Below are 18,993 nucleotides of genomic sequence, written 5' to 3'. Positions count from 1 at the left end.
TAAAAAAAAAAAAAAAAAAAAAAAACACTTCCATCATGTTTATTCCCCCCCATCCACATTCAGGGGTGACAGCAGGAGGGTGAGGGACCCAGAAAGGAAATTATGCACAGAGTAACCAACTAATATCAAATGGGACGTACATGGTTCATTAAGTTCTCCTGCAGTCCCTACCCCTCATAGAACAGGTGTAAATGTCATCCTTATGGTCCCAGTAAGGTCCAGGCATAACCCCAGTCAATATTCAATCCAGGGTTTGTCACAGTACTAGCGTAACCCAATGGAGTAAAGACACTGGCTGGATGCTGTAACACTCACATGCAGTAATTACCTAGTAGAAAAAGGATATTGTACATTGTTGAAAAAAAAAAAAAACCTCTACTGCTGAGGTCCCCTAACCTGGTCCCGGTGGGCCACAGGCCTGCTGGTCTTTGTTTTGACCTTAAAATTAGAAACCAGTTCAGACTCAAGAGACCCGGTGTGCTGAGCAACAAACAGCAAAGACCAGCACACGGCCGCTTCATCCCTGCCTCACCACGCAACAGCGCCCCCTCTGGCTGATGCATAAACTGCAGGCTGAGAACAAGCAGCAGCTGGCAGACTGGGAGTTCAGTCAGGCACCCAACCCTCTGAGAAAGGTAAGAATGGGAGATGAAAGGTGAAGAGGAGGGTCTGCGTGAGACACAAGCTCCGTCCTCCAACTGTAATTGGCTGCGATACAGCGGGCCATGCCTGGTGACTGTGATTGGCTGAGATACAGTGGGCCATGTGGCCCTGTGACTGTGATTGGCTCACAGCTGTGCTTCACCCCCCCCCTTAGTCCTCCCTGCATCAAAACACTTTTATATAAACCTGCTTACATAAACTCCAAAAAGAGAAACTGCACAAGTGTCGGGTGAAAATGTTTTTCTCTCCTCACTCCGCTTTTTTTTTTCCCTTTTCTCCTCCATCCTTTTTTGTGCTCTTAACGGCAGTTCCCATGGCAACACTGCACACCAGAACCTCGGCCTCCTTGTGGATTCCGCATCGCGGAGTTGGCGGTGGCGGCGGCACAATAGGCCCTGCCGGAGAGCAGAGGCCCACCTGAGCGCACGGAGTCAAGGCTACAGCCCCCGGAAACGAGCCGGGGGGGGCAGGGGGGGGGCGGGTTAAACACCTTCAACAGGCTGAACGAATCCAAGCATCCATGTGCAAGAGCTGGAATTAAAACTACATCAATCAAAAAGCAACAAATGAGTCAGAATCATTAAACATTATAATAAGTGCAGGCACAGATGTCCGCAGTAGCCTCTGCTCATCTGAGAGGTGCACATCTCTTCACTGCACAGTCCCGGTGCCAAACTGCGCAGTCCTGGTGCCAAACTGCGTAGTCCAGGAGCCAAACTGCACAGTCCAGGTGCCATACTGCACAGTCCAGGTGCCATACTGCGCAGTCCCAGGTGCCAAACTACGCAGTCCAGTTGCCAAACTGCACAGTCCAGGAGCCAAACTGCACAGTCCAGGAGCCAAACTGCACAGTCCAGGAGCCAAACTGCACAGTCCCGGTGCCAAACTGCACAGTCCAGGTGCCAAACTGCGTAGTCCAGGAGCCAAACTGCACAGTCCCAGGTGCCAAACTACGCAGTCCAGGTGCCAAACTGCACAGTCCAGGAGCCAAACTGCACAGTCCAGGTGCCAAACTGCACAGTACAAAAGTAGTGCATTTCATGGTCACTGGACAACTGCAAAACACAGGTTCAGTGAGGTACAATACTCATTTCGCACAGCTATCTCTGCCTAGCCAAGAACGCAGTTCAGAACTACCATGCGCACCGGCTCTTTCTGACAGAGCCCATCCATTCTCAAAGCAGCGTAACACACTCAGGGCCAGTGTGAGGCTGTCCCTGGGCTGTCTCACACAGTGACACCCCACCCCCCACCCTGCCACCCTCCCTTCCTCCCCCCCCCCACTCATGCGTGAGATCACTGGGGCTGACAGCACCCGTCTCCTCCAGTCTGTAATTAATATGTCCTCTCATTCCGGAAAACCGTACCCAGGCGGCTCATAATCAGCCCAAACGAATGGGAGAGGGGCCGTGTGTGGACAAGGGGCCCCGCCCCGCGGTACACGCGGTTCCCCACGGGGGGGGGGGGGGCAAAAGAGCTTCAGAAAAACAGAGTCTGCAGAGAAACGGATAATGCCAGCCACCCACCGCCAGCCAGCCGGAACCTTCCGCGCTCCTACTTTACATCGCTGCCATACAGCAGAGCCAGTTACGCAACTGCACCATTTACCCAGCGGGATGAGTTACTGCACAGCGGGATGAGTTACTGCAGCGCCCGGCTCAAAGGCACAGCTGCACCATTTACACAGCGGGATGAGTTACTGCAGCACCCGGCTCAAAGGCACAGCTGCACCATTTACACAGCGGGATGAGTTACTGCACAGCGGGATGAGTTACTGCAGCACCCGGCTCAAAGGCACAGCTGCACCATTTACACAGCGGGATGAGTTACTGCAGCACCCGGCTCAAAGGCACAGCTGCACCATTTACACAGCGGGATGAGTAACTGCAGCACCCGGCTCAAAGGCACAGCTACACCATTTACCCAGCGGGATGAGTTACTGCAGCACCCGGCTCAAAGGCACAACTGCACCATTTACACAGCGGGATGAGTTACTGCAGCACCCGGCTCAAAGGCACAGCTGCACCATTTACCCAGCGGGATGAGTTACTGCACAGCGGGATGAGTTACTGCAGCACCCGGCTCAAAGGCACAGCTGCACCATTTACCCAGCGGGATGAGTTACTGCACAGCGGGATGAGTTACTGCAGCACCCGGCTCAAAGGCACAGCTGCACCATTTACACACAGCGGGATGAGTAACTGCAGCACCCGGCTCAAAGGCACAGCTACACCATTTACCCAGCGGGATGAGTTACTGCAGCACCCAGCTCAAAGGCACAGCTGCACCATTTACCCAGCGGGATGAGTTACTGCACAGCGGGATGAGTTACTGCAGCACCCGGCTCAAAGGCACAGCTGCACCATTTACACAGCGGGATGAGTTACTGCACAGCGGGATGAGTTACTGCACAGCGGGATGAGTTACTGCACAGCGGGATGAGTTACTGCAGCACCCGGCTCAAAGGCACAACTGCACCGGGGGATCAAACCTGCGAGCCGGGGGGGGGGGGGGGGGTCACCGCACTGCCACACACACGCCGCTACATCACCCAGCGACCTGCCTCCAAACAGGCCAGGCTGCAGATGTCCAGGGAGTCCCGCGCACTGAGCGCTAGCTGATCCACGGCACGCTGACGGGCAGGTGCGGGGGGGGCAGCAGTGCGGGGGGGGGGGGGGGCGGCAGGTGTTGGGGTGGGGGTGGCAGCAGTGGGGGGGGGGCAGCTGGTGTAGGCGTGGGGGGGGCAGCAGTGCGGGGGGGGGCAGCAGGTGTAGGCGTGGGGGGGGCAGCAGTGCGGGGGGGGGCAGCAGGTGTAGGCATGGAGGGGGCAGCAGTGCGGGGGGGGGGAAGCAGGTGTAGGCATGGTGGGGGTAGCAGTGCGGGGAGGGGGGGCGCTTAGGGCGGGGCTACAGGCGGAGTCAGCGCTGCTCCCAGTGCCCTCTAAAGCATTAGTGCCCTCGGGGGGGGGGGGGGGTTAGGGTGAGGGTATATCAGGGTGAGGATATACCAGAGTATGAGTATACTACAATACACATGAATCAGACCGTTTGGCAAGTCCCGGGCTGCCTGTCTGTATGAACTTCTCCATATCTGCACACATTTCTCGTTTCTGATTGATGGGATTCAGCGCTCAGGTTTCATACACAGCGAGCAGCGGCGTTCAGAGTCTGCCTCGGAGGACCGCTCAGGAAACAGCAGCACCAGCACGCTCCCCGTTAGAAACGTTGCATCAGCGTGCTTATCAGAAGGGGGGGGGGGGTGAGGGGGGGGTGTGGGGGTTGGGGGGAACCAAACACATTTATGTAATTGTTACAGCTCTGATTGGAGTGGTTTTTAGCGTTTTTCCTTCGCTTGGTAACCTAGCAACAGAATCCCCTCATTCACACAGCTCGGCTGGTCTGTCCATCACGCTCGCTGGCGCTTATATAAGCACAGATATTAATCACGGCCCCTGGAATACGCAGTGCCTCCCAGCCCCCCCACCCCACCGCCGAGGTCAACCCGAGACGCCCCAACAGCCGTCAGAGTGCACGGCCAACCGGAATGAGCACAACAGGAAGTGAGGTCACAGTGAGGTCACAGGCTCCAGCGATTCACCCCACATTCCACCCATTCATGCATTAGTTCAGAAGATGGCGTACAGTCAAACAGTGCTGACCTCACCTGGACCACAGTCAGATGGTGCTGACCTCACCTGGACCGCAGTCAAACAGTGCTGACCTCACCTGGACCACAGTCACACAGTGCTGACCTCACCTGGACCGCAGTCAAACAGTGCTGACCTCACCTGGACCACAGTCAAACAGTGCTGACCTCACCCGGACCACAGTCAGATGGTGCGGACCTCACCTGGACCACAGTCAGATGGTGCGGACCTCACTTGGACCGCAGTCAGACGGTGCTGACCTCACCTGGACCACAGTCACACAGTGCTGACCTCACCTGGACCGCAGTCAGACGGTGCGGACCTCACCTGGACCGCAGTCAAACAGTGCTGACCTCACCTGGACCGCAGTCACACAGTGCTGACCTCACTTGGACCGCAGTCAGATGGTGCGGACCTCACCTGGACCACAGTCAGACGGTGCGGACCTCACCTGGACCGGTCCAGGGCAGACCCTGCATGCAGGGAGCCAGCCCACGCACTGGGGCAGCATCACAGCTCACTGAGCTCTCAGCAGGGGAACATGAGGAAGTGCGAATTGCCTTAATTAGCACCGTTTATCATAACCACACAGACAGCCAAAAGAGCAGCACCACTTCTGCAGTTAAGGCTCCCCTCCACACAGGGCAGGTGTGAGCTAAAGACTCTCCTCCACGCAGGACAGGTGTGAGGTAAAGACTCTCCTCCACACAGGACAGGTGTGAGGTAAAGACTCCCCTCTATGCACGACAGTTGTGAGGTAAAGACTCTCCATTCGAGACAGATGTGAGGTAAAGACTCTCCTCCATTAGGGACAGGTGTGAGGTAAAGACTCTCCTTCATTAGGGACAGGTGTGAGGTAAAGACTCTCCTTCATTAGGGACAGGTGTGAGGTAATGTCTCCTCCATTAGGGACAGGTGTGAGGTAATGTCTCCTCCATTAGGGACAGGTGTGAGGTAAAGACTCTCCTTAATTAGGGACAGGCGTGAGGTAAAGACTCTCCTCCACACAGGACAGGTGTGAGGTAAAGACTCCCTCCATGCAGGACAGGTGTGAGGTAAAGACTCTCCTTCATTAGGGACAGGTGTGAGGTGAAGACTCTCCTCCACACAGGACAGATGTGAGGTAAAGACTCCTCCATTAGGGACAGGTGTGAGGTAAAGACTTTCCTCCATTAGGGACAGGTGTGAGGTAAAGGCTCCTCCATTAGGGACAGGTGTGAGGTAAAGACTTTCCTCCATTAGGGACAGGTGTGAGGTAAAGGCTCCTCCATTAGGGACAGGTGTGAGGTATAGACTCTCCTCCATGAAGGACAAGTGAGGTATAGACTGTACTCTGTGCAGGACAGGTGTGAGGTAAAGCCTTGTGTTTTGTCCTATTGGCTCTGTATTCCAATATCAATAACCAGTGTGTATGTGGCCATACTGGCTGATGCTGACGCCCCCTTGTTTTACCGGCTGGTACAAATGCAAAATAATGAAAATCAGTTGATGTTCGCAAGACACTGTCAGTACAGTACAGTATCCAAGGCCCGTACTGAGTTGGGCTAAAAAAATTTTTTTAAATTTAAATCTGTTAAATTCTCTAATTCTCTGCTCCTTCAGGCTGGCAAGAAGCATGAGGAGCCTGTCACCCTGAATGGCATTACAGGCAGGTCACACTGAATTAAATCAAATGGGTGGACGTCAAGCCTTTTAGTCGGTAGGCAATTATATTTATGTCATAATTCAAATTTTTTCTATACTCCTTAATATTTAAATCTGGTGTTTAACAAGTGTTTCAAGCAATACTTTAAAATTATTTTTAATAAGCTTTTGCTATTGTAATATCCATCCATCCATCCATCTATCCATCCATCATATTTACCCGCTTATTCCTGGTCAGGTTCGCGGAAGGTGCTGGAGCCTATCCCAGCATGCATTGGGTGAGAGGCTGGAGTACACCCTGGACAGTTCTCCGGTCCATCGCAGGGCCGCTGCTGTGATATTTTGATGTTTTATGAGGTCATTGTCTGAAACTGTACATGCTGCTTTTCTTAGCCAAGTCGCTCTGACAAAAGAGATTTTAAATCTCAACGAGACTGACCTGGTAACATAAAGCATAAATAAAAATGAAATTAAAAAATGTTAACTAATTAAGGAAAACTGTAATACATTATGCTGTATGTCATCATGTTTACTTCATTAATAAACAGAGCTGTACAGAGTCCAGAGAGCTACTGTGACTCTGTACAGCTCTGTTTGAATTTGGGTGGTAAAAATGACTCATGAAAAATAAATAACAAATAGCAGGCTGAGATGACGATGATTAGGCCACTTTCTGAGCATGAAATTACATTCCATTAAATTCCAACTTCAGCGGCAAATAAAACTCACCGCCTCTCTGTTGTATGTACACTGCGTCATCCCAGCCCGTCGTATCAAATACAAAACTGGGGCTCATCTGCCCATACCTGCCGCTAGCGACAGACAACGATTAGACCCCAGTATTGCTGCGCATCCCCAGTGCATCTCTTATGGACTGGAGATTCTGCGCATCCGCAGTGCATCTCCTATGGACTGGAGATTCTACGCATCCACAGCGCATCTCCTATGGACTGGAGATTCTGCGCATCCCCAGTGCATCTCCTATGGACTGGAGATTCTGCGCATCCCCAGTGCATCTCCTATGGACTGGAGATTCTGCGCATCCGCAGTGCATCTCCTATGGACTGGAGATTCTGCGCATCCCCAGTGCATCTCCTATGGACTGGAGATTCTGCGCATCCCCAGTGCATTTCCTATGGACTGGAGATTCTGCGCATCCCCAGTGCATCTCCTATGGACTGGAGATTCTGCGCATCCACAGTGCATCTCCTATGGACTGGAGATTCTGTGCATCCGCAGTGCATCTCCTATGGACTGGAGATTCTGCGCATCCGCAGTGCATCTCCTATGGACTGGAGATTCTGCGCATCCCCAGTGCATCTCCTATGGACTGGAGATTCTGCGCATCCCCAGTGCATCTCCTATGGACTGGAGATTCTGCGCATCCCCAGTGCATCTCCTATGAACTGGAGATTCTGCGCATCCCCAGTGCATCGCTTATGGACTGGAGATTCTGCGCATCCCCAGTGCATCTCTTATGGACTGGAGATTCTGCGCCATCCCCAGTGCATATTTTGCCTCTATTAAATTGCTTATGACACCCACCATTTGTTCTACACATTATTTGGCAAAAAAGGCCCTGTACAAAACCTCACAGCTATTTTATAGAGGGCTTTGAGTCGGACCCCTCAAAGGACGGTGACGACCCCCAAATTTCAGTTATTCTGTGAGGGGCACAATGACACATTTATATCAGAGAGCACAGCGATCCACCGATCAGAGTTTAAACTGTGCTATGCTGCCCTCTAGTGGACACATACAGCACACCTAGTGTATAATGCCACAGGATTCCTGCCCTGTCTGAAACGGCTACCCGTTTCATCTGAATATATTCAAAGGCAGCACAGGCACCGTCTCACTGGGTGAAACCGGATCTGGTCACAGGGAGGAAAACACTGAGGAACTGGTCACATCCGTCCCTCCATGTCCCTCCATGTCCCTCCATGTCCCTCCATGCCCCTCCATGCCCCTCCATGCCCCTCCATGTCCCTGAGGTAACCATCCCCTCCTGTCAGCAGAGTTTAACCCCAGTGTCACAGCCAGCTTCTGGCCAATGTGACCTAACCAGACGGCCACAGGCACTCAGCACGAGCCTAGGCTGGGCCTACCGCCAGGACAAGCCTCAGGACACTTATGGAAAAGGAGATGCACTGGAATACATTGAAACAAAACGTATATATATATATATATATTCAAGACATAGTCAGCGCTTCAGTATATGGGCAAATATGCAAATTAATTACATATTTCAATATCGTCACACGTGTTTGCCATGATATTTTCCCAGTGGGTGCACATATTTACCACATATGGCACGGTTTCCGTCTGGAGGGCAAAACACTGAGCCGCTAGCCGGATTGCTAGCTGACTACTGATGCGAACCCGCAGCCGCCAGACAAATTTGGCTTTGTCCCCGACAGCGGAAGGGAGGGACGTGCAGTTTGCTGTGACTTTAGCCCCTCCCACAGGGTTAGCGGTTGAGAGACATGCCCCTCCTGCAGCCATTGGCCCACAGGCAGGAGGGGGTGGCACAGCGCAGCAGAGACACACACACACAAACTACGGAGGGAAAGCCCGCTTGCAATGAAAGGCTTTTGGGGGGGGGGGGAGAACAGTGCTTCATCACTGCTGCTGAAAACAAAACAGCTTCTTGCTCATCATGTAATATATTTTAAAGGTAAAAACAGTAACCTAAATTCTTACACCTGCCAGGGGGGTGCGCAGCGGGACAGGGGGGTGCGCAGCGGGACAGGGGGGTACGCAGCGGGACAGGGGGTGGTCCGGACACAGCAGGCAGGTGGACGTGCAAACTGGAGTAACCCATCCCAAATCAGCAAAGGACGCTGGGAAGATGGGAGGGGCCTATCATTACGAGTTTGTATTCAGAAATGGAAGATGTCGTGCGTTGAACATTAAGCTGTGTTCGTAGTGAACGCAGTCCTTTTTCGAACACACGTCTCTCCTCTCCTCTCCGGGGCAAAAAATGACTAAATTAGCTGTTGACGCGTTTGCTTGTTTGTGTTTGTTTATGCCCGAGCAGCATCCCAGGCAAGCGGTTATTATACCCTCACTGCGTCCCTGTTTGTGTGGTGATAATAAGGTGGTGTCAGTGAGAGGCTCAGGCTATTCAGCTCTGCAGCGTGGGGGGAGGGCGGGGGGTGGGGGGGGGTGAGTAAATTGGCACCAGAGCATCCGCGAGCGACACAACCGTCTCATGGAGGGAGGAGGTGTGGGTTGGGGGGAGCAGATGGACAGCAGTGAAGATGTCACTCAAAGTCAGAGGTGGGCGGAGCTCTCATGGTTCCGCCCACTCACACGGACACTTTCACTGACACCCCCACGGGAGTCACGCAGATGAAGTCATTACCTGGCACACACACACACACACACACACACAGGCGCGTGCGCACACACACACAGCGGCACGCACGCACAGGCGCGCGCGCACACACACACACTCATGGTCAAGTCCCATTGCTTGGGATTGGATGATTGGAAGGTTGCTGGTTTGATTCCAGCTGGAACGCTGTCAGTGTACAGTTCAGCAAAGGCACCTGGCATCAGCTGCTTCACAACAATCACAAAACAGAGAGAGAGAAAACACTCACTCTCTCATCTCTCTCTCCTCTCTCTCTCCCTCTCCCTCTGAAATATGCCCTGGAAAAACGAAAGGGGTGACATTTTACACGTGTGTGTGAATGTTCCACACGTGTGTACCGTACTGGAGAGGCCAGGGGGTAACACTGATGTTCTTTAACCTAGTCTCAGCAGGGTGTGGCACACTGACCGCACACTGACCGCACACAGGAGACTCATTTCCTCTCTGAAGGGAACCAGAAGGGACAGAAAGAGAGGAGTCCAGCAAAAGGAAGAGAGAAAAAAGAAAAGAAAGAAGAGGAGTGAATTCCACTACTCCGCTGAGCTCCCTGTGATGAGGGTTACCGCACAGATCCACCCTGAATCCGACCCGCACCCCGGCAACCAGCCGACCCGCACCCCGGCAACCAGCCGACCCGCACCCCGGCAACCAGCCGACCCGCACCCCAGCAACCAGCCGACCCGCACCCCGGCAACCAGCCAACCCGCACCCCGGCAACCAGCCGAACCGCACCACGGCAACCAGCCGATCCGCACCGCTGCAACCAGCCGATCCGCACCGTGGCAACCAGCCGATCCGCACCGCGGCAACCAGCCGACCCGCACCCCGGCAACCAGCCGAACCGCACCCCGGCAACCAGCCGAACCGCACCCCGGCAACCAGCCGAACCGCACCCCGGCAACCAGCCGAACCGCACCCCGGCAACCAGCCGAACCGCACCCCGGCAACCAGCCGAACCGCACCCCGGCAACCAGCCGATCCGCACCGCTGCAACCAGCCGATCCGCACCACGGCAACCAGCCGATCCACACCGTGGCAATAACACCTGCAGCGACTCTCCTCCTTTCCCCTGGTCATTAGGAACTGAATTAAATCCCCCAGCTGAGCTGAAGGCTCGTGTGTCAGGCTCTGGAATGACAGATGTCTACAAACACACAAACTAATCAAATTCAAATAAGCATATCATAGAACATAAACATAACAGCAGCAGTATAACGGAGGCATTAAATGTATAAATATTTATATGTATAATCCAATTGTTACAGGTCCTATTTGAAGGGCGTACTGCCTGCCCACTCTTTCCAAACACTTCAGCATTTTCCTGTGGTGCAGAATGACACTTAACTGCTCATAACATGCAAAATTACACACAGGAAATTACACAGGCAAAATTACACACACAAAATTACACACACGAAATCACACGCGCAAAATTACACACACAAAATTACACACACACACAAACATCACATACCATCGATTGCACAGCTTGTGCTGATTAAAAATGCTCCTCGTTTTCATACACACTAAAGGAAATGCAGTTTGCATGTCTTCCATTTTCCTTGTTTGCAAAAAAGGGAAGAACAGATTTGGAGGCAGCTGCATAACGGTCACAGACACAAACTACTGCTATTGACTACATTTTAGGGGCTTCTGTGTGATGCATTTTATTATTTAGTTACTTGTTTTTACCTTAATTTGAATAAGTATGTAAGCTGAAAACTCCACTGTCTTCAGAAGTAGAGACCTACTACGCAGGACTAGCCAAGACGCTGGACCCCAAACCAAGACGCGGGACCCCAAACCAAGACTGCATGGGACCCCAAAGCAAGACTGCGCGGGACCCCAAACCAAGACTGCGCGGGACCCCAAACCAAGACTGCGTGGGACCCCAAACCCCAAACCAAGACTGCGTGGGACCCCAAACCAAGACTGCGCGGGACCCCAAACCAAGACTGCGCGGGACCCCAAACCAAGACTGCGTGGGACCCCAAACCAAGACTGCGTGGGACCCCAAACCAAGACTGCGTGGGACCCCAAACCAAGACTGCGTGGGACCCCAAACCCGCGGCTGCCTCAGGGCTCAGCAGCCCCACATCTGCACTAGGTTTTCCAACAGCGCCCCCTGATGGCAGCGTCAGCACAGTGACAGGCAGACTTCAGAGTGGGCTGGGGCAGGTTTAACAGACTGGATAAATAACTGCCCAATCCCGACCAGCGCAGTCAGACAGAAGAGGAAAGGAATACTCAACGCTGCAATTAAGCAGCTCTTTCATCAATGGAGCCTCAGGCTACGATTCCAGCACGGAAACAAAAGGGATGTGATGTGCTGTCAAAGAACTCGCCAGGCATTTTATTTTTAGTGAACATCGCTGCACTGATCCAGCCTGGCTGCTCGCTACGTTTGGCTGCTATACATCGAGGAGAATAATAAAGGCTTTGTCCTAATGGAGGGGAAAAAATGTGCAAAGCTGAACTCACCCTGTTATTCTGAACAACATGTTACAGAATGTGGGCATGTTACAGAATGTGGGTGTGTTACAGAACGTGGGTTTGTTACAGAACGTGGGTTTGTTACAGAACGTGGGTTTGTTACAGACTGTAGGTATGTTAAAGAATGTGGGTATGTTACAGACTGTAGGTATGTTACAGACTGTAGGTATGTTACAGACTGTAGGTATGTTACAGAACGTGGGTGTGTTACAGAACGTAGGTGTGTTACAGAACGTAGGTGTGTTACAGAACGTGGGTGTGTTACAGACTGTAGGTATGTTACAGAACGTGGGTATGTTACAGACTGTAGGTATGTTACAGACACTAAATATGTTACAGACTGTAGGTATGTTACAGACTGTGGGTGTGTTACAGACTGTGGGTGTGTTACAGAACGTGGGTTTGTTACAGAACGTGGGTTTGTTGCAGAACGTGGGTTTGTTACAGACTGTAGGTATGTTAAAGAATGTGGGTATGTTACAGACTGTAGGTATGTTACAGACTGTAGGTATGTTACAGAACGTGGGTGCGTTACAGACCCCGTACCCATGCGTGCATTACTCACTCCCACTCCTTGCGGCGGGCCTGGGGGGTGCTCTGGATCTTGTGCGCCTGGTGAGCCCGGACGATGTCGCGCTGCTCGATGAGCCCCCCCCGGCGACGCATCATCAGGTGGGGGCTGACGGCGGCGTCGGAGTCCGGGCCCAGCGAGGACCCGCCCCCGTCCAGGGAGGCGGAGCTGCAGGGCAGGAGCAGGTCGCTGAAGCTGCTGGCGCGGGAGAAGGGGGAGCCGGAGGGGGTGTGGGGGTCCAGCAGGGGGCAGGACTGAGCCCCCGAGGCCAGGCTGGGACGCCAGCTCTCCGTGACGGAGGGCGGGAGGGCCAGCAGGTGCAGCGCGCTGCTGCTGCCGCCCCGGACCACGCCCGGCTCAGGCACTCCCAGTGCATTGTGGTCCAAAGGTGTGTCCAGGCAGGAGCTCACGTCCAGCATCCTGAAGCCTCCACTTCACCATAGCCCTGGGGGGGGGGGGGGGGGGGGGGGGGAGAGGATGAGAGCGATGCAGCACACCTCACTGAGGTCACATGACAGGCGAACAGCGGGAAGGAAAGGTCAGGTGACAAGGAAACAGTGGAGGTTAAAGGTCATGTAATCAAGGATCAGAGGGTGGGAAAGATTTGCTTACCTCATCACTGAGCAGTGGGGCTTAAAGGTCACATGATCAGCAAGCAGTGGGGGGTAAAGGTCACATGATCAGCAGGGGGAGTAAAAGTCACATGATGTGTGAGCAGTGGGGGTAAAGGTCACGTGATCAGTGAGCAGTTGAGGGTGAAACAGGGGGCCTTCATGAATTCAACACTCCTCACAGGGGCTCAGATCACAAAAGCCACAGCACCTGTGCAGCACTGCAGAGAAGCACTTCCTGAAAATCCACCTGCGGAACCAGTCACATGACCGTCTACCCCACACATTCCTGGACACAGAGTCATGGGTAGACTCGCAGGCGAGCGACAGCTACAGGAGCGCGATGAAGCAATCGCCCCAGCCAGCTGAAAGCCTCCCACCCCTGGGCAAAACTACACTCAGCAGTGCCCTGCAGAGATTTCAACCCTGCTATACTGAATCTTTTGACCCACCCCAACACTCTCATAACAGGAAGTGAGGTCATTCAGAGGCTAACAGGAAGTACACTGCTCCACCCATATTTCTTAAAGAAGAGAGGATAGCTCAGTGAAGTTAACCCTCTGTGGGAGTTATTATGCATTAGCTTAGTTATGTACAACGCAGACACAGAGTTATTATGCATTAGCTTAGTTATGTACAACGCAGACACAGAGTTATTATGCATTAGCTTAATTATGTACAACACAGACACAGAGTTATTATGCATTAGCTTAATTATGTACAACGCAGACACATTTATTCAGCCGACATCATTGCGCAGCAGCAGCTGGCTGCATGAGAGCACACCAGCAAGGGCATCTCTCATTAGCAACGGTCTCCAGGGAGCTGACACAGAAGGACACTGCGATGAAAGCCCACAACCAAGGCCGTTTCATGATAGAAACAGATCAACAGTGTCACACAGCTGTACAGCTTCTGATTCACCGCGCCGTGCGCGGCAGTGGGAGGGCCGGGCGTTTATGAGTCACCGGTTCAGATTACCGGGGCCTGGTGACGCAGGCTCGGCGCGCTGTTGTGTAAGGCTAGACGCGCGGCGGCGGGACCAGCGCGCGGAGCCGCGGAAACACAGAGAAGGCGCTCGGACCAGGGTGAGTCACCCACGATCCGGCCAATCAGGCGAGGACCCGCAAGCGGGTGGGTGTGAGGGAATGAGGAAGTCAGCCGCGTCGGTCTGCTCGTCTCCTGGGTGAGGCCACGGGAGTCTGCCCCTCCCGCTCCCCCGGCTATCTGACAGGAAACAGCGTGTCACAGGGAAGGAAACGATGGGCCGCCAGGTGGAAGGCCCATCACGGTGGCCCCATGAGCAATGCCACCTGCCATTAACGCACCCTGCTCTGGCAGCCTGCAGCTCAGACCCTCAACCTGAAGTGCTCTGGTAAATATTTATCCGTGACAAACTGATCGTGACCAAAACAGAAACTGAGTCACCTTAGATTAGGGTGCACACTAAAGCAAATAACCAACAACCACATTTTTAATCGGCATGGGATTTGTTCCAATACGGTTGCTTTCTCTGTGTTCTCAACCAAACGCAAGCCCACAAATGTTGCCATGACTGAGTCGTAACGTGGAGGCTGGATCACTCCACTGTGGCACCAGGAGGTTGTGGGGTCAGTTCCCTGCCTCTCTACCCTGCATGGTTTCCATCAGAGGTTTACAGCATGGTTTCTCGCAGTAGTTTGCTGTACGGTTTCTCTCAGAAGTTTGCTGTACGGTTTCTCTCAGTAGTTTGCCGTACGGTTTCTTTCCTCCAATTAATTTGTCAGAAGCTGCATTTCCCGGTTCCTGCCACTTCCCACGCTGGCAGTTTCCCGTCTGAGGGAGTGATTATCACAGTTGATACCGAGCGCTGTGAGGCCAAACACACACAGCCTTGCCCTTTCTTGGCAACGTGACTCACTGTTCGTCTCCCGCGGAAACGGGCAGACGGAGCGCGCTCAGAAGATCCGACGCTCGTTACTTCCCAGCGTCTCCGTCAGGTCTGCGGAGCGGCCGCGGGACCCCCCCGCCCCCACCGACCTCCGACCCCCCCCACCCCCCGCGGTCAAACCCCAAAACACCCAGCCTCCCAAGCCAGTGCCGCAGCACGCCTGTCTGACATCACGCAACAGAGAAGGACAGCGTGATGGAGAGAAGGGCAAAGTGACAGAGAGGACAGAGTGACAGAGAGCAAGAGAGTGTGATAGAGAGAAGGACAGAGTGGCAAAGAGCAAGGGAGTGTGAGAGGGAGAAGGACAGTGACAGAGAGCAAGAGTGTGTGATCGAGAGAAGGACAGAGTGGCAAAGAGCAAGGGAGTGTGAGAGGGAGAAGGACAGTGACAGAGAGCAAGAGTGTGTGATAGAGAGAAAGACACAGTGGCAAAGAGCAAGAGAGTGTGCTGGACAGAAGGACAGAGAAGGACAGTGTTTTGGAGAGTAAGAGAGTGTGTAAGTGTGTATGAAATTATTTCAGGGCCAAATTGAAAATAATTCACCCCCAGCATGTGAATCACAGACTACATGCAAATGAAACCCTGAAAGAGATACCAAGGACAAAACCGGGAAACCAAAAGTGCTTCTGTCGTCCCCAGAAAACTGCAGAAAAGATAAATGAAGACTGTGTTTACATAACGGCAGGTTTGCTGAGAGGGGAATAACCGTTCCCATGGCAGCAGGGGAAGGGAGCCGTGGTTCTGCTGATGGGCGTGTAATAGAGTAAAGAGCGTAGTGTGGCCAGAACCACACCTGGGACGCTAAAGCCCCCGGGTATTAACTTCTAATGCCCCGGAATGGACCCACGGCTGCACAGTTTAAGGAAAATCACACATTCCAATGGCGAGTGCTCAGAGGAGGCTGGGCAGAGAGCGACTGCCTCTGTGAATGTGTGTAGGACGGTCCGTTAACCTTTTTCTGTAAACACGAATTCAAGTGCCACCACTTTTTGGTCGTGACAATACCAGTAATCTGTGGTGGGGGGGGGAGGATCTGGGATGAGTAACCATCTAAGAACTAAAAAGTGACAATGACAGAAAGACATCTTACTAATAATGAAGTAACAGCAATTATAACAATGAAAGTTTTATAAGCACTGTCCTTTCGTGCTTTCAAAATGTAACCCTGAGAAAGACCATAACGCTAAGGTTTTTGTCCAATAAAACTCTTCCTATTTTACAGCAAGTGTGCCTGAAGTTCATCTTTGTAATAGAAATGTTTACAGAAGCTGGGATTAAGGTTTTGGGTCACACTTTGCTACATCGCAGTACTCAGGCAGAAAACCCGCTAAAACATCATCCAGGAGGGTGGCGACTCCTTTTGTGTATTTTCACCTGACTTTACTCAACAGTGACCCCTCTGGCAGATCAGCAGACTGCACCCAGCCCGCGCCAGCTACATCAACTGCAGCAGCTCAACGAGAAACCAAGTAACTCCATGAAAATGTTCCAGTTAAAAAGCAACGGATAATGCTTAACTGTCAAAATTGTTTTTGCAAAAACGTTTTTAAGATGGATGCAAAGGGAACGTGCTCGGTTGCACTATACTGAAATATTTAAAAAAACTGTCAGGTCTAAAAGTCCCACAGTTTCCCTTCCTTAATTCTAATTAAATTGAACATAAAGAGACTGACATAACCAGCTTAACATCCACTCTGGTGCAACATTAAAATCACATTAAACTGAATTACTCCGATACAGCTGCTGGTGAGACCCATATATTTACGGTTAAAGAGTGACAGCACTTTCAAAACATTTACGCAGTTTAGTTTTCCATGAAGGGTAGGAGGGTAGAGCCAAGTGCATGGCAATTTGTTCATTTTTTCACAGATAAAACAGGTTTTCTTTTTTCTTTTTGTTTACATTTCCTCTCAAGCGGCAGCTACACAGTAATCCATGTGATCTAGAATTACAGCAGTACACACTAATATATGTGCTCTAGAATTACAGCAGTACACACTAATATGTGCTCTAGAATTACAGCAGTACACACTAATATATGTGCTCCAGAATTAAAGCAGTACAGGAGCCAAAGTGATCGGTGTATTAGTGCCAATGGGCCATAAAGGTCATCTTTGAGGGTTCGTTAATGTCGTGAATGGGGCAGTAAAGCACGCGTGCGCTCATTCCTAAGCCTCACCTCCCTGCCGTGCGGAGAGGCTGGGCGGTGTGAGGAACGCACCGAGTCTCCACAGCGCTACCGCACACAGCGCTACCGCACACTGCGCTACCGCACACTGCGCTACCGCACACAGCGCTACCGCATACTGCGCTACCGCACACAGCGCTACCGCATACTGCGCTACCGCACACAGCGCTACCGCACACTGCGCTACCGCACACCGCGCTACCGCACACAGCGCTACCGCACACAGCGCTACCGCACACAGCGCGCCGTAACTCACAGGTTCCCACCGCTGGTCTCCAGCGCCCCACATTCTGCTTCCACTCAGTTAAATGCAGAGACTGGACTAATTAAGGAAGTGGGAAGGGCGTTAGGTTCCACAACTGGGTTCAGAAACAGACTTTAACACGGCGCAAAGGTCGGATAATTACCATTTGTTTTCGTCTCCGAACTCCCCGCAGGTTTTAACTTTAATGGCCAGATGCCCAGCCCGGTCCTCACAGCTTCGCCGACAGCAGCTGTAGGTCAGCTAATTAACCGCCACAGAATGTGACCTCTTTCACAGGCAACCATTCGCCACAACATATTACAGAAACACATTACACAGAACGAAAGCAGTATTTATCTGAGAACGTAGCTGACCAACTAAAAGTCATGAAATTATATATGAAAGAGTTTACTACGTTTCCTCATCCTGAATGCAGCCCAGGTTGGTCTCCAACTCACTGTACACTAGTGCCCCCCATGGGTCAGTCAGACGCACACAGTCTCTCCGCATACGTGTGTAACACACTCCTCTAACACACTGGCTGTGCAGCTCAGCACTGTGGGAGTGAAAAGAATTAGCAGCACACAGCTTTCGCTTGAGTGCACGTTCCCGAATTTACAGAGGATCTTGCAAAGGGCAGATGGGCCAACAAAAACAGCCCCATATTTCATATTTGGAGAAAAAAAAAAACTGGCTGAACTTAGGCAAAAAAAAAAGGTAGAAAGGAAGCACTCAAGAAAACAAGGAGGCTGTTCTGTGCAAGAGATTCACACACAGAGCAGCACATGGTAGAACCGTTCTGGTCAGTTCCCAAGAAAACTTAAGAGATGCCAGGATGGCCCATGCCTGAGATTAAATCAAAGAAAGATCTGGAAACAGCGAAGCACGTCTGAGGGACGACAGCGCGTTTCTGATACAGGAGGAGATCTGTGGACGTGTCCACTGCAGGCAGCGAGCAGCTAGCGTACAGGGAGGCAGCAGGATAGCACCTTCCCCCTTACCAAATAAAGGCTGAGTGGGGGGGGGACACATTTCCCTGGCGCACCTGTGATGTCCGGCTCAGTAAAGCTCCCTGCCGGAACAGGAGCGCTCAAACTCAGCGGGTGGCCCCCAGTGTGCGCCGCTTTTTTATGCTTCTGAAAAATGTTCTCCTGGAAAAGAACACAGATTTGACACTACCCTTAAATTCTCCACAAATGGTTTCCACAACCAGGTGTCCACCTTCTCAGAAATTAAAACCCCCCTTGTCAGTTTCTTTTTTGTTTTAAATTCAATCAAATACAAAAACACCAGCTCCCTAATGGAATCAGTTTCCACACAGCACACAGAAGAAAATGGAAAACAGTGATTGATCTGACGGATGAGACGTCCGGGGCCCCCCCTGGGGCAGTGCCGTCAGTTACGTTCCGCGGATAATCCGCCGGATTTAAACCTCCACTTCAGGACAAATCAGGACGGTGGAGGCGACGCCAAACCTGCCTCTTCATTACAGCCTCTTCACCACACAGCTCCTTGCACTCACCCACCTACGCAGCTGTGTGTGGAAACGCATGGAGGGGACTGATAAAGAGCTCGGATGTTCCGGATTAAAACGCCCCCCCATCCCCCCATCCCCCCCCCCCA

General features: G+C 52.3%; 1 protein-coding gene across 1 annotated transcript in view; it reads right to left on the bottom strand.

The window, feature by feature from the left end:
• Window positions 1-18,993, bottom strand: part of LOC118229538 (voltage-dependent R-type calcium channel subunit alpha-1E-like) — a 91,625-nt gene that overhangs the window by 67,938 nt on the left and 4,694 nt on the right. The window contains exon 2 of the mRNA XM_035421571.1: window positions 12,391-12,841. Within this exon, the coding sequence (XP_035277462.1) occupies window positions 12,391-12,815 (425 nt within the window). The 5' untranslated portion in view covers window positions 12,816-12,841. The remainder of the gene's footprint in view (window positions 1-12,390; window positions 12,842-18,993) is intronic.

The sequence above is a fragment of the Anguilla anguilla genome, chromosome 6 (assembly GCF_013347855.1).
Source record: "Anguilla anguilla isolate fAngAng1 chromosome 6, fAngAng1.pri, whole genome shotgun sequence".
NCBI classification, from domain to species: Eukaryota; Metazoa; Chordata; class Actinopteri; order Anguilliformes; family Anguillidae; genus Anguilla; species Anguilla anguilla.
This window is presented reverse-complemented; position numbering and strand designations above follow the sequence as displayed.